Genomic DNA, 27,766 nt, shown 5'->3' with positions numbered 1-27,766 from the left:
GCAATTGGTGATACTCTAGAAAGTGACAAAGGAAAGTGAACGAACACACGGTCAACATTATAGAATAAGATCTTGTTTTCTGCTTATCTTTTGTATTTGTTTTTAAGATTGTAAAAACCGTGAGTGCTGGATGGGTTACTAACACCAGTGTGGGAGCTGCCAAAATTATTATTTTTTTGTATATCCACCTACCTTTCCCCATATATGTGTAAAAACCAATAAAACATTTTTGGAAAAAAAAATTCAAAATGGAGGAGGAAACCATGATAATTTGGGCGAAAAACTTCGGGTCCAATATTGAATTGGAGCACTGGAAAAAATTGTGGGCAAAAAATTATAAATTGAAAACATCGGCATCCCACAAGAAAAACCTCTACAAAATGTTTTATAGGTGGCATTTACCCCCAGCGAGATTGGCCAAAATGTTCCCCAATAGATCTCCAAACTGTTGTAAATGTAACCTTCTACCATATTTGTTGGATGTGTCTGAAAATCAAAGAATTCTGGACAAACATGGTTGGAAGAAATAATAGAACAAAAAATTGACATGAACCCCCGAGCTGTTTCTTCTAGGAATAATTTAAAAAAATATTAGTAAGGATATCCGATATATAATGCTTCATATAATTACTGCTGCCCGAATCTCATTTGCGCGAAGTTGGAAACAAAAGAACCATTCCCTCAAATGCAGAAATCATAAAAGAAGGTGTTAGAATGTGTGGAAATGAACAAACTAACGATGAGACTAAGAGATAGAGAGGAAACAGTACTACAAGATATGGAATAGGTGGTATAACTGGCTGGAAAAGAGTTGTAAAATCAATACAATACAATAGTAGAGTTGGAAGGGACCTTGGAGGTCTTCTAGTCCAACCCCCTGCCTAGGCAGGAAACCCTATACCGTTCCAGACAAATGGCTATCCAACATCTTCTTAAAGACTTCCAGTGTTGGGGCATTCACAGCTTCTGGAGGCAAGCTGTTCCACTGATTAATTGTTCTCACTGTCAGGAAATTCCTCCTCAGTTCTAAGTTGCTTCTCTCCTTGATTAGTTTCCACCCATTGCTTCTTGTCCTACCCTCAGGTGCCTTGGAGAATACAATACAATACAATAGTAGAGTTGGAAGGGACCTTGGAGGTCTTCTAGTCCAACCCCCTGCCTAGGCAGGAAACCCTATACCGTTTCAGACAAATGGCTATCCAACATCTTCTTAAAGACTTCCAGTGTTGGGGCATTCACAACTTCTGGAGGCAACTTCTGTTCCACTGATGAATTGTTCTCACTGTCAGGAAATTTCTCCTCAATTCTAAGTTGCTTCTCTCCATAATTAGTTTCCACCCATTGCTTCTTGTCCTACCCTCAGGTGCCTTGGAGAATAGAGAATGGAGAATGCATAAGGAACACGTAGTAAACACAATGAAAAGAGATGACATATACTTAGAAAGCAATAGAGATGGAAATATTGTATATAGATGCATATATTGTAAAAATGAGAAAGTATGAAACAGAAGAAGGATGTGTACAGGATAATAGAATGGAAAACCTGAAATCAGTAAAAAGAAATACCGATAACAGGAAGCTGTAAAAGTGTAATGCTGATTTTCATGCTTGGAAAATGTCAAATAAAAAAACACTTTAATAATTTTTAAAAGCCCACAAATTGAGTGGTGTGGTGGCCTAGAAGGTAAAGCTCTCGCCTCACAATCAGGAGGCTCTGAGTTCTATCCTAGGTAGAGGCAGGTATTTCTCTCTCTCTGGAGGCGATGAGAGTATATCTGCTGAACAAAACTCCGCATTGGCGACAGGAAGGGCATCCGGCCAATAAACCCGCAGCTCCATTCAGTTGCCCCGACTCCACCCCAATGCAAGGAATTATGGGTTTTGTTATTAAAAGACAGAAACAACAACAACCCCCAAGCCACAAATCACATGTTTATTTCTTTCCATTTTCAGCCAAAGGTCCATAAAAGGTTTCCAGTCCCCAATAAGTATAGCGATTGTCTTCTCCCTGGTGTTCTTGGCACCAAGAAGTTGGTGAGAACTCTCTTGGCACGATTGCCTGTCCTTCCCAGCCTCTTCAGGTGGTTAGATTTGACTTGACTTCTTTCGTGCCTTCGCCTCACTTTGAGAAGTTGCGAGAACGAATTCACCTCATCGCTTTTCTACGCACACTCGCTCACTCAAACCTTCCATCTCCATTATTAGTGCAATGATGTTATACGGTGATTTATTTGCCTGCGTTGCTCCTTAAGAAAAAGCTTCAGCCGCAGGTAATTTTGTCCGGCCTGGTCTGGCCTTGAAACGTCATTCATTGACAGTTAGGAGAGGAGACCACGAGGAAATCTCACGGTGCTTTTTAACCTTCCCCAATGAGCCATGGTGGCACCAGGGGTTAGAGCGCAGCACGGCAAGCTGACTGCCGGCTGCCTGCAATTTGGCAGTTCGAATCTCACCAGGTTCCAGGTTGACTCGGCCTTCCATCCTTCCGTGGTGGGTAAAATGAGGACCCAGATTGTTGGGGGGATAAGATGCTGACTCTGTAAAACCGCTTAGAGAGGGCTGCAAAGCACTGTGAAGTCTAAGGGCTATTGCTATTTATCTCTATGTCTGTCTGTCTGTCTACCCACCCACTCACATACATACATACATACATACATACCTCTATCTAAGAGGTATAGTGGCACAGTGATTAAAATACAGTACTTCAGGCTAACTCTGCCATTGTCAGTAATTCGATCCTGACCAGCTCAAGGTTGACTAAGCCTTCCATCCTTCCGAGGTTGATAAAATGAAGACCCAGATTCTTGGGGGCAAGAGGCCGACTCTGTAAACCACTTAGAGAGGGCTGTGAAGTGGTATATAAGTCTAAGAGCTATTGCTATTTATCTCTATTTTTGTCTATTTATCTATCTATCTATCTATCCATCCATCCATCCATCCATCCATCCTTCCTTCCTTCCTTCCTTCCTTCCTTCCTTCCTTCCTTCCTTCCTTCCTTCCTTCCTTCCTATCTATCTATCTATCTATCTATCTATCTATCTATCTATCTACCTACCTACCTACCTACCTACCTACCTACCTACCTACCTACCTATCTCTATCTAAGAGGCATGGTGGCACAGTGATTAAAATACAGTACTTCAGGCTAACTCTGCCATTGTCAGTAGTTCGATCCTGACCAGCTGAAGGTCGACTCAGCCTTCCACCCTTCCGAGGTGGGTAAAATGAGGACCCAGATTGTTGATGACCACTTGCTGACTCTGTAAACTGCTTAGAGAGGGCTGTGAAGCACTGTGAAGTATATAAGTGCTATTGCTAAATGTGCCTCTAGAGGGCAGAATCTGAAATCGAACTCCAGACAAAAGCCTGTGCTGTTAAGAAGAAAAGGGAGAAGTGGTAAGTGAGGAAATGGAAAGGTGGCAATGACGCTCTTCAGCAATGCACGATTTTCCGATTTGAAATGTTTTTCGGGTCCTTTTCTCGAGAATTAAGAGCTGTTTTTTTCTGGCTTACTTGTAGGAGGAACCTTTCCCTCGTTAAGGAGTTGGCTGACAGAGCTGCACAGGGCCGGGCCTTCGGGAACCTCGGCAATGCCCACTACCTGCTGGGCAACTTCAGCAAAGCAATCGTCTTCCATAAGCAGGTGAAACACGGTGTTCTGAGCTAGGTTTCCTCAAAAAGCTCGAGGCAGAGTCCCGGTCCCGACAATACCCCTTTTTATTAAACGAACGTGAATTCCTCTCTTTCACCTTCAGCCAAGGCCTGGCAAACAGTCTTTCAAAGGAGTATTTATGACCACAGACCTTATCTACCTTGGGAAGCTGCCATGTCAATATTTTCCAAACGCAGTGCTGTGCAAGGAAAGGCTGGGCACAGAGTCTCTGAGATTCACGGACAGATCTTCACACTCATGTGCCAACATGTTTTTGGGAAAAACAGAAAGCCAAAAACAGAAAATAGAAGTGGTTTTTTTTTTTTTTTCGCTTTTTCTAAACCAGAATTGAATAAAAATTAACCAAAGTTACTAATTACTATCAAACTTAAAGCATTGACCATAATGTAAAGATAATGGTGATATGAACAAATTATTATTGTTGCAACTGTGGGTAATAACTGCGATTACATTATTACAGATGTTAAAACCGATAGGGAGGCGATGTAGAATAGAGAACTATAAAAGCTAAATTTGTGAGCCGATACAGAAGGCTGTAAAACTATGTTATATTGTTATGTGTGTCTTGTTTTTTTTTTGTATTTGTTTTGTTTTTTTCCTGTTTTAAAGGTTAAACTTTTTTTTTTAAAAAAAACCATGCTTTTTGGAACTTCTTGGTTGCTAAATGTACTGTGAGCATTTCAAATAATGCCCCCCCCCCACAGAAAGCAGAACTCTGGGGCAGGCAGATTTCCCCAAAGAACAATTTATTGGATGCATCCTCTTGATACAACTGGTAAAAAGTTCCCCTAATTAAAAAGTAAAAGTTTCTCCTTTCCCCCAAGTCACTGGTCACGCAGTCCAATCCAGGTGGTTGCTTGGTTACTTTACTCCTCCTCTGGACAGCCACCTGTGAGAACGTCCTTGGTTCCCACAGAAAAACAAAATCCCATCTAGCTCTACCCCCCCCCCCCCCCTTCAATCCCTGTCCCTTCTACTTTGTGGCAACCCTGAAGCCCTCAAAATAGCCTCAGCCAGGGTTGACATGTGCGTCAGCTGGGGAGGGCTAGAATGTTTGTGCCCTAATAAGAGGGGAAACCCCTGCAGTGACATCTACGAACTTTCTCTGTTTCAGCGGCTGAACATCGCGAAGGAATTTGGAGACACAGCCGCCGAGAGGAGAGCGTACAGCAACTTGGCCAACGCTCACATCTTCCTGGGGAGCTTCGATATTGCTGCGGAGTATTACAAGTAAGCAAGGGGGGGTGGTCTCAGGGGAAGCCAGTACTCTCCGGATCTGACCTCTTTGGACTTGTGGCAGTAGATCAGCTAAAGGGTCCTGTGTCCCAATAGAATAGAATTGGAATTGGGAATTGGAATGGAATTGGAATATACTGTAATAGAATAGGAATAGGAATGGAATAGGAATAGGAAGGGAAGGGAAGAGGAATTGGAATAGGAAATGGAATTGAATGGAATTGGAATTGTAAGAGAATTGGAATGGAAATGGAATTGGGATTGGGATTGGGAATAGAATAGAATGGGAATGGAATTGGAATTGGAATGGACTAGAAATATGAATGATTGGAATGGAATGGAATAGAATAGGAATTGGAATTGGAAATGGAGTAGGAATAGAATAGAACTGGAATGGAATAGGATAAGATAGGATAGGGATAGGAAATGGAATGGAATGGAATTGGAATTGGGAATGGAATAGACTGGGAATGGGAATGGGATTGGGATTGAAATGGAATAGGAATGGATTGGAATGGAATAGAATAGGAATAGGGAATGGAATGGAATTGGAATTGGAATTGGAATAGGAATAGGAATAGAATAGAATTGGAATGGAATAGGATAGGGTAGGATACGATAGGATAGGAAATGGAATGGAATGGAATTGGAATAGAATAGGAATAGGAAATGGAATGGAATAGAAGAGAAGAGAAGAGAAGTGGAATTGGAATGGAATAGAGAACACAACACATTACAGAATAAAATAGATGACAGGAGTGGAGTTGAATAGAATAGAAATTGGAATAGAATATAGAATGGAATGGAACGGAAGATAGAAGAGAAGAGAATGAATAGAAGAGAAGGGAATGGAATAGAATTGGAATAGAATATAGAATAGATCAAAATATAGATGATAGACTATAGAATATAGAAGATGGAATGGAATGGAATATGAATTTAGAATGGAATGGAATGGAATGGAATGAGCTGGAAGGGACCTCGGAGGTCTTCTAGTCCAGCCCCCTGCTCAAACAGAAGATCCAATGCCATTTCAGACAAGTGGCTCTCCAGTCTCCTCTTCTTAAAAACCTCCAGTGGTGAAGCATAACTATCTTAGCGACAGGAAGAGCGCAGAGAATTCCCATTTTTTGTCCAGTCGCTTTTCCTTGTAATATGTACATACTTCAAAAAGGATGTCTCAAAATATTAAACTATTATATAAACAGTATTAAACAGTTTTCAGAATGTAACAGCTTAGTACACTAAGGAAACGTCTTTTGATTCTTAGGACACCTCCAACAATGCAATTTATTTATTCGTCCCTTGTCCACGTAAACATCATGAGATCCAGTAACTCTGATCGGTTATACTTATTTTGACTCAGTGAGATCCATTGATTTGTAGGTCTTCATAACTTGGGACAGGGGATGTGTGTCTCCGGATGTACAAGAATTCTCACTTATACAGACACAGGTTGATAGATGCAAGAGTATAATTTAAAACTAGTTAAACTTAGTGAAATTTAGTGACAATAGATATAGTTAAATAAATAATTGATAATGATAATAATGTATACAATGTGTAGCGTTATGATAAGTAATAATTGGATATGAATATTGAATGGTACCCATGAAAGGAAGATTAGAAATCCTTTTGGATTATACATAAAGGTTAATAAAAAAGAACTAAGTTAGATACAGTTAAGTCTTGATTATTAGGGGGGAAATGTTATGATGCAGGATATAGTTAAATAAAGGAGGGATAATGATAACGTATATACAGGTATGGGTACAACATAAGCTAACTGGATGTAAATTGTAAACAGTGATTTGGAAAGGAGAATTAGAAAACTTGGTAATTAAATATTATGGATGTTTAGCTAGAATAGGACATAGGGATTCAGTGTTATTGGAGGATTTTAGAAATAGCAAATGAAATGCCATTATGTGGTTATGTATTAAATCTTGGTATATTTTATGATGAAAGACGTTTAAACAATTATAGTCAAATGAAAATGGAGGTATGATGATGGTAACATGTATAAACATCTGAGTTAAAAGACTTGAGTTAATATGAATTACGTTTGTTGACTGTGGAAGAGATGCACCAAAGCCTTTTTGTAACCAGCTGATACGCTCTCTACAGTATGTCAAGAAGGATGTGCTGTGTTTGTTTTGAAAATTTAAAAAATAAATAAATAAAAATAAAAAAGAATTCTCACTTAAACACATCCGCTTGAGGAAGAGAGCCTTTTACTACGCACAGAACATGAGTTGGCTTCAGTGTTTAGTTGAAGAAGTGCTCCATCTCTCCTCCCTCTCTCTCTCTCTCTCTCTCTCTCTCTCTCTCTCTCTCTCTCTCTCTCTCTCACACTCTCTCTCTCTCTCTCTCTCTCTCTCTCTCTCTCTCTCTTAATTCAGGAAAACCCTCCACCTCTCCAGGCAACTGAAGGACCAAACAGTGGAAGCTCAGACATGCTACAGTCTTGGAAACACGTACACTCTTCTTGAAGACTATGAGAAGGCTGTTGAGTACCACCTGAAGCACCTGGCCATTGCCCAGGAACTTGGCGACAGGTAAGAAATATCTATTTTATGTGCTGCTTTTTGTTCGGTTTTTGATCTGGCGTTGATCCTGAGGTCTCTTTTGCTGTGTTAGGGGAAGATTTCACCCTGAACTAAATGAGGCTTAGACCGCGGCTTTTCCAAACAGGCATATTCTTCAAGAAACGAAAGTGAAGTCCAATAACAAGTTCTAATTAAAAACAAGCTTTAATACAAAAATAACAAAATAAGAAAATAGACAAATCTATCTAATTGTTCCATTTTGGCAGAAGCAGTTTGTCTCCCAGCTTCCTGGCAGACGGACACAGATCAAAAAGGGAAAAAGGTCTCTGGAATGTGTGATGTATTAGAAAGCATGCGCAGTAAATCATTGTCAGATAAGGCTTATGACCTGCGCAATAACTCTTTCAGTTCGGCTACCAAACAATTTAACGCAGTGACATGCTGGAATGGCAAACATGCAGTTCAGGAAGTTATCATATTTCCCGGAGTATAAGACGCACCTTTCCTCCCCCCCCCCTAAAAGAGCGTGGAAATGTTGGTGCGTCTTATAGACCGAACACCGCTATTTTTGCAACCGTTCTTCGTACGTTTTAGTCTCCAGGCTTTTAATCCGTTGCTCTTCTTTGCGCTTTTTCCAAAGTCTCCACATCTGTTTTGTAATGTAACCAAAACTGGATGCAATATTCCAGGTTGGGCCTTACTAAAGACTTTATGAAGCGCTACTAATACTTCATGTGATTTTAATTCTAGGCCTCTGTTTATACAACCCAGAATTGTATTAGCTTTTCTGGCTGCCGCCGCACAGACCTGGCACACGTTTAAGGGATTATCCTCTAGGACTCTCTCTCACAGTGACTGATTTTGAGTCAGGTTTCACTTGTATCAAGTATCTAGTCAAGTATCTACTCAAGTCTGTCTGGCTTTGGACGGTCATTAAGTGAGTGACCTGCAAATCAAGATGCAATCTGATGCATCAGATGGAACTTAAACCTCTTCCCAAACCTATCCCTGAAATGAAAGATCCTTTTTTTTCTCAGCGCATCAGATTACAAGTCTGTAGAGATTTTCGGCCATCCTAAAGGTGCTTTTTTTTTTTTTCGGGAGGCAACTGGACTTTCTTGTTTGTTTTTTTCTTTTGAAGATGTTTCGCTTCCCATCCAAGAAGCTTCTTCAGCTCTGACAGAATAGTGGGGAGCGGAAGGATTAATATTCCTTGTAGGCAGCTAGTCCTTTGCATCCTTTTGGGGGGGGGTCGTTGAGGCCACTTGGAGGCTTCTCGGTGTCCTCAGGGCCCCCTGAGTGGTGCAAATGGTTGCTGGAGGTCTGCAATTTTCCCCCCTCTGGAAATCCATTCCTCCTCCCACCCCATCCAAAGAGTGTCCATCCCAAATTGTATAACTAAAAGTCCACTGCAAGCTGAACCGTCCCTGTTGTTTATTTTCTTGTTTTGCCACAAGATGGCATTGCCACCTTTTCTTTTTAAAAAAATATTTTATTGAACAGGTTTTTTTTTTAAAGAAAAGACAAACAAAAATAAATATTTCTTTGCAATTTCCTTCTCTACAACATTTCCACCTCGGTGTACATCCATTGTAAATATGCTTCTCATTTCAGTGTTTCTTTGTCTGTACATATGATACTATTATATACATTCCTTCATTTACAATCCTTCATTCCATTTATACATGTTTGTTCATGTCTACCTGTACGTTGTTAATTTCTAACTCCTGTGTCTTCTTCATTTTGTCTTTCCTTAAGCTTCACACCTGCCCTTTGTACCACTTACTCCGTACCATATAATATTCTGTTTCCTCTTTTTCTTTTATTTCTTTTGTAAATTTGTCCATCTTTGCACACTCTTAACACTTTCATTATAACATTCCCCTTTGTTGGTATATTCTTCTTCTTCCAATTTTGTGCATATGTTATTCACAACACAATACAATACAATACAATACAATACAATAGCAGAGTTGGAAGGGACCTTGGAGGTCTTCTAGTCCAACCCCCTGCCTAGGCAGGAAACCCTATACCGTTTCAGACAAATGGCTATCCAACATCTTCTCAAAGACTTCCAGTGTTGGGGCATTCACAACTTCTGGAGGCAACTTCTGTTCCACTGATGAATTGTTCTCACTGTCAGGAAATTTCTCCTTAGTTCTAAGTTGCTTCTCTCCTTGATTAGTTTCCACCCATCGCTTCTTGTTCTACCCTCAGGTGCCTTGGAGAATAGTTTGACTCCCTCTTCTTTGTGGCAGCCCCTGATATAGCCTATCATGTCAGAATGCAGAATAACAGAGTTGGAAGGGACCTTGGAGGTCTTCTAGTCCAACCCCCTGCCTAGGCAGGAAACCCTATACTGTTTCAGACAAATGGCTATCCAACATCTTCCTAAAGACTTCCGGTGTTGGGGCATTCACAACTTCTGGAGGCAACTTCTGTTCCACTGATTAATTGTTCTAACTGTCAGGAAGTTTCTCCTCAGTTCTAAGTTCCTTCTCTCCTTGATTAGTTTCCACCCATTGCTTCTTGTTCTGTCCACAGGTGCCTTGGAGAATAGCTTGACTCCCTCTTCTTTGTGGCAACCCCTGAGATATTGGAACACTGCTATCATGTCTCCCCTAGTCCTTCTTTCTCTTAAGCTAAACATACCCAGTTCCTGCAACCGTTCTTCATATGTTTTAGTCTCCAGTCCCCAATCAGATCTTGCCTTTCTTTCGCTGCTACCATTTTAAACTTAGTAAAAGTACCTCTTTTCGAATTCAGCAGAGTTGGGGGGTTTTCTTTCTTGAGTTTTGAATGGAGGCAGCTGAGCATGCTGTATTGTAGACTTATCAGGCTGGCTGGGGAATTCTGGGATTTCAAGTCCTGCAGCTTCAGTTTTCACGTTATCCAAGTTTGAGAAACACTGCTGTAGCCTGATACATGTTCCTAGACCTCTACCACCAGAATAATTGTGTTCTACTGACACACCAAGCCATAGTTCACCTTGGTTTACGGCTGTTGGAGCGCACACAATTGGCTGACTCCCCGTGAAATTCTCAACTCAAATCAAGCAAGGCACGTCCTGCGAAGTGTGAATTGGATTCTCTTAGCCGTCCCTGCCAATATTGACTTGAGGTTCTGTGATCAAGATTGATCTCTAGAAAACTGGCTTTTAAAGCATTTTGTGGTTTCCCTGACAATGGTTCTGATCTTGCAGGGTGGGAGAAGGAAGAGCCTGCTGGAGTTTGGAGAATGCTTACGTTTCACTTGGGAAGTATGAACAAGCCTTACGCTTTGCAGAGAAACATCTCGAGCTCTCCCAAGAGGTACTGACTCTCTCTCTCTCTCTGTCTCTCTCTCTTTTTCTCTCTGCCTCTGCCTCTGTGTGTGTGCGTCTGTGTGTGTCTCTGTCTCTCTTTTTCTCTCTGTCTCTCTCTGTTTCTGTCTCTCCCTCTCTCTGTATGTGTCTGTCTCTCTGTCTGTCTCTTTCTGTCTTTCTTTATCTCTTTCTCTGCGTTTCTCTCTCTGTGTGTGTGTGTGTTTGTCTCTCTGTATCTCTCTTTCTCTGTCTCTCTCTCTGTCTCTCTGTGTGTGTTTCTGTCTCTCTCTCTGTCTCTCTGTCTATGTTTCTTTCTCTCTGTCTCTCTCCCTCTTTCTGTCTCTCTTCCCTCTTTCTGTCTCTCTCTCTTTCTGTCTCTCTCTCTGTGTGTCTCTCTCTGTGTGTCTTTGTGTGTGTCTCTCTGTCTCTCTCTGTCTCTCTCTGTGTTTCTGTCTCTTTCTTTCTGTCGCTCTCTCTCTTTCTGTCTCTCTATCTCTCTGTCTGTCTCTCTCTGTGTCTCCCTCCCTCTGTCTCTGTGTTTCTGTCTCTCTCTCTCTCTGTCTCTTTCATTCTGTCTCTCTATCTCTCTTTCTGTCTCTCTCTCTTTCTGTGTCTCTCTGTCTCTGTCTCTCTGTGTTTCTGTCTCTTTCTCTCTCTCTCTCTTTCTGTCTCTCTATCTCTTTGTGTCTCTCTCTGACTCTCTGTCTCTGTCTCTCTCTCTCTCTCTCTTTCTGTCTCTCTCTTTCTCTGTCTCTCTGTCTCTCTCTCTGTCTCTCTGTGTTTCTGTCTCTCTCTTTCTCTCTCTCTTTCTGTCTCTCTATCGCTCTGTGTCTCTGTCTCTCTGTCTCTCTCTCTGTCTCTGTTTCTGTCTCTCTTTCAGTCACACTCTCTCTTTCTGTCTCTCTATCTCTGTGTCTCTGTCTCTCTCTGTCTCTTTCTGTGTTTCTGTCTCTCTCTGTCTCTGTCTCTCTCTCTGTCTGTCTCTCTCTCTCTCTGTCTGTCTGTCTCTGTCTCCCCCCTCTCTCTGTGTGTGGATAACTATTGGAATATTTTTATTGTATGTCAAGCAGACATTTTTGCAGACTGAAAGAAAATCAAATCATGGCATCCTATTTTGCACAGTGTTGCTTGGTGACCAAAACTGGTTTCTAAAGGGGACTTGGATTGAAAGAAGGAAGTCAGGTGTAGCCACAGACCTCATGATTAGGGAGTTGAGGGGTGCTAGGAGGTGCAAAAATGGGGCTAGGGGCTGTTTTCAAAGAGGGGAAGTACAGTACTAAATAAGCGTTGATTAGTATTTATTTCAATACCAAAGAAAGGTGATACTAAAGTCTGTTCCAACCACCAAATCATAGCCTTGATACCGTCCATGAGGAAATGTTGTGGCCCATCAGTGGCCAGCAGAACTGGCCACAGAGTCGGACAGTGAGGAGGTTGGGGAGGAACATGGGTCAGTCCTGGGGACTGAAGAAAGCTCAGATGTGGGCTTTGTGTCAGAGGCAAAGAGGGAGCTAGAGAGCAGTGAGGCAGAGGAACAGCTGGAGCCTGTTCCCAGTGTGCGCATGCGCAGAGCTGCCAGAAGACAAGAGCAACTAAGAAAGCAGGGTCGACTTGGGAGTAAAGCCACACCTCAGAGGTGATTGGCCCCTCCTACAGGAAACAAAAGAGGAACGAACGGGGAGGGTGACAAGGATATAATTTAAACCCTTTGTAATTAATGATGATGGATCGTGGCTTCTCCTCGAAGTATACTCCTTGAATAAGCAAAAAATAAACCCGAAGCATGATCTAACAAAAAACATTTTAATATAAAAGAAAGTAAAAATACAAACTTGCTAACTGAATTAATTACATCTTGGCAAGGAGCTATATGCCTACCCCCCCTGGCAGGCGAACAAAAGATCAGAAGTGAAAGTTAAGAAAAAATGTGAAAGTGCATGCGCAGTAAATCATTGTCAGATAAGAACTGTGGCATGCGCAGTAAATCTCAGCACAGCTAAGAAACAGTTCAGTCTACCATATAAGTCAGAATGCAGGTACAGCTGGCGAACCAAAATAAAACGCAGTGACAGAGGGGGCTTTTGCAGGAAACAATTTGTTCCTTCGGTTTGGAAAGTTCTGTTTGTGATTGTAAGAGCCTCTGTGCCAAGTTTTGCTTTGGCCTGTGTTTGGAAACTAGTTATCTGGCAGCGCTTCAAATGAGATAAGGTGCGTGTGGATAAACATTCCTCTGAAAGACTGTTTGCTAAAGCTTAGCTGACTGTGAATGAAAGGAATTCACAGTCGTGTAAATAAAAGGGGTTTTGTTGGGACCAGGACTTTGCTTCTTGCTTTCTAAGGAAGCCTGGGAAAATCCTCTGGAAGTTCACATTTGAACCCATCTGCCAATAAGAAACTGCTTGATCTACAAGCAGGATTTTGGAAAGGAAGAGGAACACCAATCTACGTTGGATGGTGGAAAAAGCTAAGGAATGCCCAAAAAGACTTCTAGGTGTGCTTCATTGACTAAACAAAAGTTTTTGATGGTGTAGAACAGTGTTTCTCAACCTTGTGTCAGCGTTCCAAATATCAGAATTTAATCAGAGTTCAAGACAATAGCTTTCATTAAAGTTCCAATTTAATAAGAGAGACATGTTGGTACAATATGTGGAAAACCCGAATCTGAAAGCTTCCTGGGTTTTCCACCCAGTTGAAAGTTCAGGATCCTTGCTCCCACACCCAGAAGTCCATCCCATGGTCCAATCTTCCTCTGCCACGCTGGCATTTCCACCCATCCAGTTCCGGTCAGGTGCAGAGGTGCGGAGACAAAGGATGACCTTGGGCTTCTAGAAAGCCAACGCAGTCCTAGGCTGCATCAACAGAGGGATAGAATCAAGATCACGTGAAGTGTTGATGCCGCTTTATAAGGCCTTGGTAAGGCCACACTTGGAATACTGCATTCAGTTCTGGTCGCCACGATGTAAAAAAGATGTGGAGACTCTAGAAAGAGTGCAGAGAAGAGCAACAAAGAGGATTAGGGGACTAGAGACTAAAACATATGAAGAACGGTTGCAGGAACTGGGTATGTCTAGCTTAAGAGAAAGAAGGACTAGGGGAGACATGATAGCAGTGTTCCAATATCTCAGAGGTTGCCACAAAGAAGAGGGAGTCAAACTATTCTCCAAAGCACCTGAGGGTAGAACAAGAAGCAATGGGTGGAAACTAATCAAGGAGAGAAACAACTTAGAACTGAGGAGAAATTTCCTGACAGTTAGAACAATTAATCAGTGGAACAGTTTGCCTCCAGAAGTTGTGAATGCCCCAACACTGGAAGTCTTTAAGAAGATGTTGGATAGCCATTTGCCTGAAATGGTATAGGGTTTCCTGCCTAGGCAGGGGGTTGGACTAGAAGACCTCCAAGGTCCCTTCCAACTCTACTATTGTATTGTATTGTATTAAAGGAATATTTTATTTTGACAACAACACATTCTACAATTCTGCTCCTTACTCTTCCCCCTCCCAATTACCCCACTAAGGAAGCAGCATAGAAAAATAATGAGAGTGTGTGGCAGGCCAAAGTTCCTGAAAGGAATATGACTGACACCTTGCTTGTTTTAAGACAGGTGGAGTTCAACTCCCAGAATTGCCCAGCCACTCAATGGCTGACGACAATGACAATTTACCGTGGTTTTACTTGCAAAGTTGCTTCGGTAGGAAATGGTTTTATGGTCTGGTCCAAAGTTTTTAATTTCTGGATGGAGTCAGCGTACCCGCCAGAAACAAGTCAGAAACGCGATAAACAGATCCTAAAAAAGGAAACTAAATCAGCCTAGCAGAGGCAGGGAAGTCAGCCCTTGAAGTTGGAGGGCCAGGATCTCAGGGTAAGGCATTTTACGCCTGCTTCTCTCTCCCTAGAATTAAACTGTCAGCTGCTCCAGATAAATATTATTTGCTGGGGTGCAATTTGGGCTTTGCACTCTGTGACGGGCTGATTACTCAACTCCAGATGGGAAGGGAACAATGGACGTTTCTGGGCAGGGGGGCGGCTGGCATTGTGGGAAGAGGGTCCCCCTAATTACTGACTCAGAAGAGGGGGAAGCGACAGGTTGTCTCCCAATTGGGGGGAGGTGGGGAAGTATGGAGGCGGCAGATGTTCCGTCTGTGTCAAGATTCCCTGCTCTGCACAGGATTGTACAAACTTGACCCAGCATGGGTAGACTAGCATAGCTAAGTTGCAATAGCAGAGGGATTCAATCAAGATCACGTGCGGTACTAATACCACTCCATAAAGCTTTAGTAAGACCACACTTATCCAGTTTTGGTCCCCACACTATAAAAAAGAGGTTGAGACTCTAGAAATGGAATGACCTCCCTCCCGATATTAGAACTACTAATGACCTCCGCTCCTTCCGACAGAAGCTCAAGACTCACCTGTTCCGACTAGCTGGCTTAGCCGATTGATAGTTCCATCTTCCACCTCCTGGCAAACATTTTATTGGGGAATTTTTAAAGGGAATTTTAATTGTATTTGTATTTTAACTAAGAATTGTACAGTATATTTTTTACCTCCTCCGTCTACGTCTATGTCTACGTCTACGTCTACGTTCATGTCTATGTATTTGTATATGGTTTTAACATGACTGTACACCGCCCCGAGTCCTGCCTAGGAAAGGGTGCGGTCTAGAAATAAAAGTTTATTATTATTATTATTATTAGAAAGGTTGCAGAGAAGAGCAACCAGGATGATGAGGGGACTGGAGGCTAAAACATAAAGAACATTACTAGGCCTGGCTAGCCTCGTGAAGAGAAGGACCAGGGCTGTTATGATCTAGCCTTAACAGAAGCAAAAAACAGACTTCTCGCAAAGAAAACCCCCTTCTTTATTTACCTCTTGTGAATTAATGGCATTCATCCACCGAAAAGTCCAGGCAAAAGTCCTGCAAGGAGCTAACTGCAGCAACAGAGTTCCTTGCAATAATATCTAGGCGATGATAACTAATATTAATAGTACTCATGAGAATGTATATTTGTGAATGTATATGGAAAGGGAAAAAAAAATAAAACTTTTTACAAAAAGCAAAACAAAACTCCGAGGCAGATTGATTCCTTGAAGAATAGTTTTATTGGATATCACAGGGAGGGACTCCTCCGGGTGCCATCCACTAAGCAGTGCCAGCGGGCGATGCCCAGGAGTAGGGCCTTCTCTGTGATGGGCCCAGCCCTCTGGAACGACCTCCCCCCCCCCTTGACATTAGGACTACCACTGATCTCCGCTCCTTCCGCAAGAAACTCAAGACCCACCTGTTCCAACTAGCCGGCCTGGCTTAACTAGAACTCTATTCTCTAATCCTCCTGGCAATTTTTAAATTTTAGGGTAGTTTTTTAAGGTTATTTTAATCCTATTATTATTGTATTATTTTATGAAATGTAATATTGTTGTTATGAGTTTTTATACCTCCTCCATGCAACATGTAATATATATCGTTGATTGTACACCGCCCCGAGTCCCTTCGAGGAGACGGAGCGGCTTATAAATCTAATAAAATAAAATAAAATAAATAAATAAATAAATAAATAAATAAATGTCATATTGGTACAGGATGGTGACAACCGACTCTAAGTTTTCCCGCGTTTTTTTCACCCAATAAACAGTAAAAGTTTTCCCTCAACCCCAAACAATCAGTCACACGGTCCAATCAAAGCACTGTCTGGTTGCCTGGTGACATCTCTCCTCCTTCCTCGGACCAGGTCTGAGAACGTCCTTGGTTCCCAAGAGGAAGTATTTTATTTTGGCTGCAATTAGCTATCCCTAATGCCCCCCCCCCTCCCTATCCCTCAGCTCCAATGTGGCAACCCTGATGCTCCAAGATGGCTTCAGGGTGGTCAGATATCTTCCAACCTTACATTCAACTATTTTAATTTATAAAAATGAAAATGCCCAGCAAGCATGTAAGGGGCATCCATAGAAAATAAAAGGGATGGGTTAGCTCACCAGCTTCTTTGCAAGGCGGGCATTTAGGAGGTTTGGGCTTTGGAAATTCACTTTTGCAAGCTACTGTCGAAGCGGGCATCCGTTTTTTAAAAAAAAAATCAAATAATCATTGCTTCTTTGCAGATTGGGGACCCCGCTGGCGAGGTGACAGCGTTCACAAGCATTGATCAGCTGCGATCCGCGTTGGGCTCGAAGCAAAGCAGTGAGGGACCTGATACCTCGGCTTCTGCCGGATATGAACTCCAAGGTAAGTCGCGTTCTTCCAGGAATCTTTTCTTGCTGTCCTTCCAATTTGTTCTCTGCCTCGTCTTGGTCTTTGCGAACAGCAAAACTGGGAAGAAGGAAACCAACTGGGGAAAGTTGTCGGTGAGCTGGCTAAGAATGTTCAGAGCAGGAGTGTTACTCACAACCCTTCCCTACTGGTTCGCAAATGTGACCCTGTGCGCAGTGCTCTTGGCAGTGGTGAAATTCAAATTTTTTTTACCACCAGTTCTGTGAGCGTGGGTTGGTGGGCATGGCAGGGGAAGGATACTGCAAAATCCCCATTCCCTCCCCACTCCCGGGGAAGGATACTGCAAAATCCCCATTCCCTTCCCACTCCAGGGGAAGGATACTGCAAAATCCCCATTCCCTTCCCACTCCAGGGGAAGGATACTGCAAAATCCCCATTCCCTTCCCACTCCAGGGGAAGGATACTGCAAAATCTCCATTCCCTTCCCACTCCAGGGAAGGATACTGCAAAATCCCCATTCCCTCGCCACTCCTGGAGGAAGGATACTGCAAAATCCCCATTCCCTCCCCACTCCAGGGGAAGGATACTGCAAAATCCCCATTCCCTTCCCACTCCAGGGGAAGGATACTGCAAAATCTCCATTCCCTTCCCACTCCAGGGAAGGATACTGCAAAATCCCCATTCCCTCGCCACTCCTGGAGGAAGGATACTGCAAAATGTCCATTCCCTCCCCACTCCTGGGGAAGGATACTGCAAAATCCCCATTCCCTCGCCACTCCAGAGGGAAGGATACTGCAAAATCTCCATTCCCTCCCCACTCCTGGGGGAAGGATACTGCAAAATCTCCCTTCCCTCCCCACTCCTGGGGGAAGGATACTGCAAAATCTCCCTTCCCTCCCCACTCCTGGAGGAAGGATACTGCAAAATGTCTATTCCCTCCCCACTCCTGGAGGAAGGATACTGCAAAATGTCCATTCCCTCCCCACTCCTGGGGAAGGATACTGCAAAATCCCCATTCCCTCCCCACTCCTGGGGGAAGGATACTGCAAAATCTCCATTCCCTCCCCACTCCTGGGGGAAGGATACTGCAAAATCTCCCTTCCCTCCCCACTCCTGGAGGAAGGATACTGCAAAATCCCCATTCCCTCCCCACTCCTGGGGGAAGGATACTGCAAAATCCCCATTCCCTCCCCACTCCTGGGGGAAGGATACTGCAAAATCTCCATTCCCTCCCCACTCCTGGGGGAAGGATACTGCAAAATCTCCATTCCCTCCACATCCTTTTTTTTTCCTTGTAGAAAATTGATTTGTCCCTGTGGTGATTGTATAAAATCCGATTTGTCGAGGCCAAAAAGAACAAGTGTGTTTGTCTTGTCTGGTTGCTCTTTTTATTGTTAAGGGACAGGGACAGGATTATAGCTGGGAGACCCGATCCTTTCTTTGCACGTATTCAGTTGTTTGAGAGTGTCGCTGTGCTTCTTCGGTGACACTGATGCTCTGTCTTGTGATTGCATATTGGGTGCTCACAATCTTCTCCCTTTTATAGCTGTTTACACACTCCTAGTCAGGCCCTGTTCGATGGTTTTGCCAAAAACTGGCACTTTGTCAAAACATGGTCCTAGAGAACCATTGGTTCCCTTAACACCATTAAGTTTGCTTAAACAGCCGTCATAAAAAAAGGTTGTGAAATTGGATCAGATGTGGGCGATCCATTTTGCGACCATCAGAACTTTCAACCCTGATGGGCCGTCTGGTCGTAAGTCACCTCTACATACAATTCTAATCAAACTTCGCTCTCAAAGATTTCATCCTAATTCTCTTATTTTTAAATAGATTTTTTTTTATTGAAAGCTTTCTCATCATCATCATCGTCATTTAACAAACCCATAATCCCTTGCGAGTGGAGTCTGAGCACCTGAATGGAGCTAGCAGAGCATTTTAATGACCGGATGCCCTTCCTGTCGCTTTGTTCAGCAGATCTATTCGCATTGTGCCCAGAGAGAGAAATATCTGCCTCTACCTAGGATCGAACTTACAGCCTCCTGATGGTGAGGCGAGAGCTCCACCTCTGGGCCACTGCCCCACTCTTATTGAAAGCTTTATAAGGAGCATAAAAAGTAATACAAACTAATAAGAAAAGACAGTCAAGAAAGGAAGAAAAGTGCAGGGAGGAAGAATAAAAAGCAATAGAAAGAATAATGGGCCATTTTCCTTTTCAACAAATGCAAAGTTATCTCCTTACTCTGATTGCAAAAGAAAACTCTTCTCTATTATCCAAGATTTTTTCCCCCTGACTATCAAAAAACCCCAACCCCACCCCCACCCCACAAAATCTTTCCTTAGGCAACTGGACCATTTGATCACCCCCTGGTAGGACTCTGAAATTGAGCTGCTTTCTCTGGGTTGCCACCAAATGCCCCGGTCTCCAAGGGGTTCAGCTGTTTGCAGAGGGCTGGCTCCGAACTGCCTCAAAAGTAAACTTTAGGTTGTTTGCACACCTCCAAGGTGACCAGCAAACTCCGCCGTGGAGAGCTTCAGGACATGAATACCTTTCCTTCTCTAGTTCCTTTTTTTTAATTTGCTTTTGACTTAAACCGGATCAACCGTCCCCGTTTCTTTCGCTGTTCAGCTCCGGACGGGGGAGGAAAGTTAACGTAAGTAGCTTTTTGCCCTTGCCTTTCTCTCGACAAACGGACTTTGCTAAAAATCAGTGCATCCTGCATCTTGGTTTATAAAACGCTGTTAAGTCCAAATCTGGCAGCACCCAAATGAGGGGTGGGTGGGTGATGGGACCCCTTTCTCCTGCCTAGACAGCTTGTGGTTCAATCACAAGAGTGTTTGGTTCCTTCAAAGCGTACGCCTGTTCTGTACTCCAAGCTGCCATTGTAAATGGAATAAGGTTGGCACCCAACAGTTTTGCAACAAGAAATCCTAGGCTGGTTGAATGGCTCTCCGGAGGCCATTCAGTCCACCCCCTTGGTTTGGGTTAAGAAATGAGAGCCAGTTTAGTTTAGTGGTTAAGGCACCAGGTTATAGAAAAGCAGGAGATCGTGGGTTCTAGTCCAGCTGAGTGACTTTGGTCCAATCTCTCGCTTCTCAGCTCGAGTCACCTCACAGGATTGTTGTTAGGGAGAAAATAGGAGAAAACTGGATTTGTTTTGTGTAGGGAAAAGAAGGACTAGGGGAGACATGATAGCAGGGTTCCAATATCTCAGGGGCTGCCCCAAAGAATACAATACAATACAATAGTAGGGACCTTGGAGGTCTTCTAGTCCAACCCCCTGCCTAGGCAGGAAACCCTATACCGTTTCAGACAGATGGCTGTCCAACATCTTCTTAAAGACTTCCAGTGTTGGGGCATTCACAACTTCTGGAGGCAAATTCTGTTCCACTGATTAATTGTTCTAAGTGTCAGGAAGTTTCTCCTCAGTTCTAAGTTGCTTCTCTCCTTGATTAGTTTCCACCCATTACTTCTTGTTCTACCCTCAGGTGCCTTGGAGTCAAGAAGAGGGAGTCAAGCTATTCTCCAAGTCAACTTGAGCGCAGGACAAGAAGCAATGAGTGGAAACTAATCAAGGAGAGAAGCAACGTGGAATTAAGGAGAAACTTCCTGATAGCGAGGACAATTAACCAGGAAATGCCTCCTTATTTCCGGGTTGAATCTCTCCTGGATCAGTTTCCGTCCATTATTCCTTGTCTGGCCTTCGGATGCTTTGGAGAATAGCTTGACCCTCTCCTCTCTGGGGCAGCCCCTCAAGTATTGGAGGACTGCTATCCTGTCTCCCCTGGTCCTTCTCTTCACTAGACCAGCCATGCCCAGTTCCTGCAACCGTTCATCGTCTGTTTGAGCCTCCAGTCCCCTCATCCTCTTGGTTCACTCTTTCCAGAGTCTCACCCTCTTTTGCGCCCGAGTGAGCCGAAATGAGCAATGTGTATTTTAGCAGCTTGCAGAAGTTGTTTTTCTCGTTTTCTCAACTCTGCGTCTGCTTTGGCAGCCACTTTTCTTGGCCTGACCTTCTGGGTGTCAATCTCGGGGGAGGCCGTTGACTGCGAGAGGCAACCGTTCCGGCAAAGAATTTAAGCTGTGGGTTTTTTTTCTGACAGCAAGACAGGCTCCTTCTCTCCTTCCCTTCCTCCCTGCCGAAAGGCGCGCCTGAGCTGCTTTAATTACGGTTGTTGAGCTTCTCCGTCGGACATAATTGGCACTTCGCTTAGAATCGGCTGGGATTTGTTGCCGCGTCTCTTGTTTTTAATCTTTTCGTTTATTTCAAGACTCTGGAGAAGAAGTTTCAAAAGTGTGGAGAAAATAGGAGAAAAGGTGTTGGGGGCATCCGTCCATGTGAAGGGAGGGGGATTGATGCTCCCTATAAAGATGAGCTGCGCAATTCCAGATGCAAGCTCCCACTCGTACATTCTAGAGGGATCCCACATAGGACACGGTTCCCATAAGTTTGGAGATCTGGGTAAAGAAAGATGGAGCCTTTTTGTAGCTCAAGTCTTAGCACCTGCTTTACATAAGGGGGGGGGGGACAAGCACTAAATCAAGCTCTTATAGGACCAAATAAGGTGATTTCCGGATAATGGTGTGATCAAATTTACTTTGCCATTTCTTGCAAATTTCATTGCCTTATAAAAGAAGCTTCCATTTGTCTAGTTTGAGATCTTCCTTCCTTCCTTCCTCTTTCTTTCCTTCCTTCCTTTTTCTTTCTTTCTCTCTCTTTCCTTCCTTCCTTCCTCTTCCTTCCTTTTTTCTTTGTTCTTTCTCTTTCCTTCCCTTTTCTTTCTCCCTCTCTTTCTTTCTTTCTTTCTCTTTCTTTCTTTCCTTCCTTCCTCTTCCTTCCTTCCTTCCTTTCCTTCCATACTTTTTTCTTTCTTTCTTTCTTTCTTTCTTTCTTTCTTTCTTTCTTTCCTTTTTCTTTCTCTCTCTCTTTCCTTCCTTCCTTCTTCTTCCTTCCTTTTTTTCTTTGTTCTTTCTCTTTCCTTCCCTTTTCTTTCTCCCTCTCTTTCTTTCTTTCTTTCTCTTTCTTTCTTTCCTTCCTTCCTCTTCCTTCCTTCCTTTCCTTCCATCCTTCTTTTTTCTTTCTTTCTTTCTTTCTTTCTTTCTCTTTCTTTCTTTCCTTCCTTCCTTTTTCTTTCTCTCTCTCTCTTTCCTTCCTTCCTTCCTTCCTCTTCCTTCCTTTTTTCTTTTTTCTTTCTCTTTCCTTCCCTTTTCTTTCTCCCTCTCTTTCTCTCTTTCTTTCTCTTTCTTTCTTTCTTTCCTTCCTTCCTCTTCCTTCCTTCCTTTCCTTCCATCCTTCTTCTTTCTTTCTTTCTTTCTTTCTTTCTTTCTCTCTTTCTTTCCTTCCTTCCTTTTTCTTTCTCTCTCTCTCTTTCCTTCCTTCCTTCCTCTTCCTTCCTTTTTTCTTTTTTCTTTCTCTTTCCTTCCCTTTTCTTTCTCCCTCTCTTTCTTTCTTTCTCTTTCTTTCCTTCCTTCCTTCCTCTTCCTTCCTTCCTTCCTTCCTTCCTTTCCTTTCATCCTTTTTTCTTTCTTTCTTTCTCTTTCTTTTTTTCTCTTTTTCTCTTTCTCTTTCTTTCCTTCTTTCCTTTCTTTCTCTCTCCCTCCCTCCCTTCCATCCTCCATCCCTCTCTGTCTCTCAGAATCCCTCCTTTCCTCTCTTCCCTTCCCTTCCTCTCTCCCTCCCTTCTTCCTTTCCCTCCTTCCCTTCCTCTCTCTCTCCCTTCCCCCTCCCTCTTGAAAAAAAAAGATAGCAGCCACCTCTCATGGATGGCATTGCTGGCTTTCCTGTCTCCTGCAGCGGTTTTACTTATTACGTTTCTTGGACTCCTTGATTAAAATTTAATTTATAAATGAGTAGGACTCGATCAAGTGTTTCTCAAACTTGGCTTTAACCCAAAACACTCAGCCACAGGGGTTTCTTAAACCTGGCAATGCATGCTGGCTGGGGGAGTTCTGGAATTGATGCATCTTCAAGTTGCCAAGTTTGAGTAACTAGATGGACTAGAATCTTTGGCGGTCCCTTTCCGTTTTAAAATTCTAGGGAGGGAACACTGATGCCAAAGAACATCCTGGTGGTTAATTAATTTAATAAAGTGGGGTTTAAAAAAAAACTTTAAATCTGTATTGTTTTTACTTTGCAAAAAACCTTTATTTATTTATTTTGAAATAGTAAATCATGACATTATCATTTTCACCCTGGTTGTTTCAGCAGATTTGAAAACCTGGGCTAACAAGCCATAATGCAGACCTCTGGCTTTCCTCTGTCCAAGCCATCTTGACCTGGGTTATGGTTTTAAAATGATGCTCTGGTTCGCCCCTTGTGGCGAAGGCAGCCGTTTGCCTTGGGCACAACCACAATGTACACAATCTTTTGTCTATTGTGTTGCATGAATGCAGCCAATCCTACGCCTGCATTTTGTGCAGCTGAAGGTCAGCATCATTAGGGGAGGAGGAGGGGGGGTCTTTATCACTCTTTGGGAGAAGTTGCATTCCTGAATTGGAATTAAGGGGAGGGGGAAGGAAAGTGGAGGCAGCTGGCAAGCAGGGAGCCTTTGTGTCATGAATGAAAGTGGCTTTGAGCCAGTGAGAATTGCCATAGATCTTTTCTAAGGGCCCCATCTATGCGCTTCCTACTCGGAGAGAATTTAAATGAATGACGAATAATATAAGCATTTCTCTCCCCTTTCTTTTTTTCCCCCCAGCAGGAGGAATGCTGGGAAGAGTTGGTAGAGTTGATCTAAAAGTTTGGGGAAATAAATCCGGGACTTTTACCCTCTATCAAAATTCTCTCACTTGAAAACTTGCGCTTCCCCCCCTAACCTGCCCCGATAAGAAGGGGCCGATGTCTTCACTCTGACTCAAAGAGTAAGACAAGGTGGCAGATAGGGAATTTTGGAAAACTTTCTTGGGCGAAGTAAAAAGGAATAGAATAGAACAGAACAGAAAATAGACTGGAAAATAGAATAGAAAATGGAATAGAAAATAGAATAGAAAATAGAATAGAAAATAGAATAGAAAATAGAATAGAAAATAGAATAGAAAATAGAATAGAAAATAGAATAGAAAATAGAATAGAAAAGAAAAGAGCAGAATAGAATAGAAAGTAGAATAGAAAATAGAACAGAATAGATATTGGAATGAATAGAATAGATATTGGAATGAATAGAAAAGAATAGATTAGATTAGATATTGGAATAGAATAGAATAGGATAGAATAGAACAGAACAGAACAGAATACAATAGACAGAGTTGGAAGGGACATTGGAGGTCTTCTAGTCCAACCCCCTGCTTAGGCAAGAAACCCTATACAATTTCAGACAAATGGTTATCCGGTATCTTCTTAAAAACATCCAGTGTTGGAGCATTCACAACTTCCGGAGGCAAGTTGTTCCATTGATTAATTGTTCTCACTGCCAGGAGATTTCTCCTTAGTTCTAGGTTGATTCTCTGCTTGATTAGTTTCCATCCATTGCTTCTTGTTCTACCCTCAGGTGCTTTGGAGACCTGAGAAAATCTTATCAATCTAGCCAGTCTATCTACTTTAGGATGCAGATTTCCAACCCATACGGTCCTGAGCTTTCTTTTGCCAATTGGGCCTGCTATATTTGCTGATTTCATCGATCCGTCTTGTTGGAGGTCTCTTTCGTGGATGTTTTTTTTTTATCAAGTGGGATCCATTTTACGACTGCCACCAGTTCTTCTTGCTATGTGACCAGCCCGTTTCCATTTCAATCCATTTGATTCTTTGGATGGCATCTCTTTAAAGGATAGATTTCCTGACAGTGAGAGCATGGAACAGAAGTTGCCTTCGGAGGTTCATCCCTGGAGACTTTCAAGAAGAGACTGGACTGCCATCTATCAGAAATGATGCAGGGTCTCTTGCTTGGGTGGGGGGTTGGACTAGATGACCTACAAGGTCCCTTCCAACTCTGCTATTGTATTGCACATGTGAGAGCAGGTAGCACACACAGATCGAAAACTTTTCTCTTCGGGCATAGGGGGAGGTCGTTCTCGAAAGTTGAGATCCGTTGCCCAAGGTATGTAGAATACCAGAGTTGGAAGGGACCTTGTAGGTCATCTAGACCAACCCCCTGCTCAAGCAGGAGACCCTACACCATTTCTGACAGAGGGCAGTCCAGTCTCTACTCAGAAGCCTCCAGGGATGAAGCCCCCACAACTTCTGAATATGTAGTGGGCTGCTACATCTAGTTCTTCTCCAGATATTAAAAAAATATCTTTCTTTGTTGTTTTTTTGTTTTTTTAAAGTTTTTTATTAGATTTAAACATTAAAAACATTGGACATGATGCGACATTTCTGGCACAAACATTTCTTTATAGTGCTTGGATCTTATAACAATTACACTTTATATCCATTACATAGGTATGTGTGTAGTCAGTTCAGATTGCCTATCCGTTGATCCTTTCTTTTATATAATTGCTAACCATACAAATACATATTCCATTCCTACCTATCATACATTCTTCATACCATATTTTCCAATTCTTAACATGACTGTGTTTTTCTGTCCCGGCTTTTTTTCCCTCGTCTCTAACCATCAGTATCATTTGTCCCAGATTTCGTGATATTCCGTCTCATTCTTGTCTTTGAGATCTAGAGTCAGTCTCCCCATTTCTGCGCACGTCAGTATCTTATTTATTATTTCTTGTTCCGAGGAAGTCTCTTTGTTTTTCCATTTTTGTGCAAAAACCAGTCTTGCTGCCGTTAATATAGGCAGCATTAAATGTACAGTAATCCGCCTTTGTCATATTTTTCTTTTGTGATCCCTAGTGGAAATCGATTCGCTCACACAGAGAGGGACTCCTCCGGGTGCCGTCCACTAGGCTGTGCCAGCGGGCGATGCCCAGGGGAAGGGCCTTCTCTGTGATGGGCCCGACCCTCTGGAATGACCTTCCCCCTGATATTAGAACAACCATGGACCTCCGCTCCTTCCGTAAGAAGCTTAAAACCCACCTGTTTAATCTAGCCGGCTTGGCCTAATTCCAGCTCTCCCACCTCAGTCTGTATTTTTAAATTTTGGTCTTAGGCTAAGTTTTTAATTTTTATAAATTTGTACAGTTTAATTCGATTTCAACTATATTTATGATTATTTGCAAGGTTTTTAATTTGGTACCTGTACACCGCCACGAGTCCCTTCGGGGAGAGGGGGCGGTCTAGAAATCAAAATAAATAAATAAATAATTCTGGCCTCAACTCCATCCTTTGATTTAGCATCTCTTCCAAATACTTTCTTATCTGGTGCCAAAAAGCCCTCGCTTTTGTGCACTCCCACCACATATGATAGAAGGTCCCTAGTGCAGCGTTATATTTCCCACATCGCGGCGATAAGTTTATGTTAATTTTGGCTAATCTTGTGGGTGGGATGTGCCACCTGTAGAACATATTTTTCCTTATACGGGGGTGGCTAAGGTTAACTTTCTGTTTCTTTCCCATAAGTCTTGCCAATTGTCCAAATCTATACTGCTTCTTCTTCTTTTTAAAAAAAAAAAAATTCTTTCTTTGATGAATTTATGAAACATGAGAAAATAGGTTGTTCAAACGTATACCTTTGCAAGGTTAGGATTTGAAAACTCTGCAAACACACGCACACGGCTTAGACATGTCTAAAAATAGGGATGAATCCTTCGACTGTCTGCTCTCCTGGACCAAAACTTAACTTACTTTAACTTTTATTTAATTTATAAACCGCGCCCTCTCCCAGAAGGGACTCGGGCGGTGTACAGTCATATTAAAAACACAATAAATATACATAAATATAAATATAGATATAGATATAGATGTGGCTGGAGGAGGTAACATATAATTTACTGTACCATAATAGTTAAAGTTCAAATTTAAAAATTTAAAAATGCATTAAAAACTACCCCTAAAAAACTATCCCAGAATAAAATGTTTGCCAGGAGGTATAAAATGGGACTATAAATGGGCCAGGCCAGCTAATTGGAACAGGTGGGTCTTGAGTTTCTGTCGGAAGGAGCGGAGGTCGGTAGTGGTTCTGGACGTTAACACGCCCTCGATTAAACACTTCGACAAACCTCAAAAGATAAAGGAAGCATTTAGAAATGTCCCTGAGGATTCCCCACTCCTCATTTTTTACTTGTTTGCTGGGCCAGTTGGTAAACATGGAAATAACGAACGTAGGAGAGTAACAGAGAAATATTTAAAGTTACACACACACACACCCCAGCTGCTTGTCAGTTGCTGCTAATCTGATGGGGTGGAGAAGGAGGGATAAAATTAATTTTAAATTGAACGTGTGGGATAGCGGTAGTAGAGGGAGAAATAGCGCGGAGGTGTAGGCAGTATCAGCTGCTGTTTGAAATGCACCCAGTGATGCTTTCTGAGCCGGCTAGAAAAGTACCGAAGAAACACAGGTATTTTTTTTCTGCTTCAGGTGAGTATCTGTCCTGTTACCTTTGATGGAAAAGTAAGCAGAACATTGTTTCTGCTTGAAGGGAAATGAGGCATCGTTTATTTAGGTTTTTTTTTTTAAAAAAAATCTGGCCTGGGGAAGGCGAAGATTTTTGAAGATGAGATTTGGGTGTGAAGGCTCTGCCTTCTCGTGGCCTTCAGCAGCATCTCACGGGGATAACCTCAGTTTCCCCTTTGTAAAATGATGGGATTGCCCAGTTGGCAAGATGCCTTCACAGGATGAGAGAGGTGCCTGGGGACAGAAGCAGGAGAAGTAAGTTTAGGGTTGTGTTTTCATCCGCTTTTTAAGTTTTAAAATCTTTACAATATTTTTTAAAACATTTCCTTCCCTCCTAAAACTGTTAAGTCATCAT

The 27,766-nt window shown here is 42.6% G+C and overlaps 1 protein-coding gene across 1 annotated transcript in view; it reads left to right on the top strand.

The window, feature by feature from the left end:
* Positions 1-27,766, top strand: part of GPSM1 (G protein signaling modulator 1) — an 86,485-nt gene that overhangs the window by 15,203 nt on the left and 43,516 nt on the right. Inside the window, exons 5-9 of the mRNA XM_081967621.1 lie at positions 3,520-3,643; positions 4,788-4,903; positions 7,312-7,467; positions 10,661-10,769; positions 16,857-16,980. Coding sequence (XP_081823747.1) covers positions 3,520-3,643; positions 4,788-4,903; positions 7,312-7,467; positions 10,661-10,769; positions 16,857-16,980 — 629 coding nt within the window. The remainder of the gene's footprint in view (positions 1-3,519; positions 3,644-4,787; positions 4,904-7,311; positions 7,468-10,660; positions 10,770-16,856; positions 16,981-27,766) is intronic.

The sequence above is a fragment of the Natrix helvetica genome (genome assembly GCF_964273705.1).
Source record: "Natrix helvetica genome assembly, chromosome: 15".
Classification (NCBI taxonomy): Eukaryota; Metazoa; Chordata; class Lepidosauria; order Squamata; family Natricidae; genus Natrix; species Natrix helvetica.
Note: the sequence above shows the minus strand (reverse complement) of the source record. Positions and strands in the feature narration are given on the sequence as shown.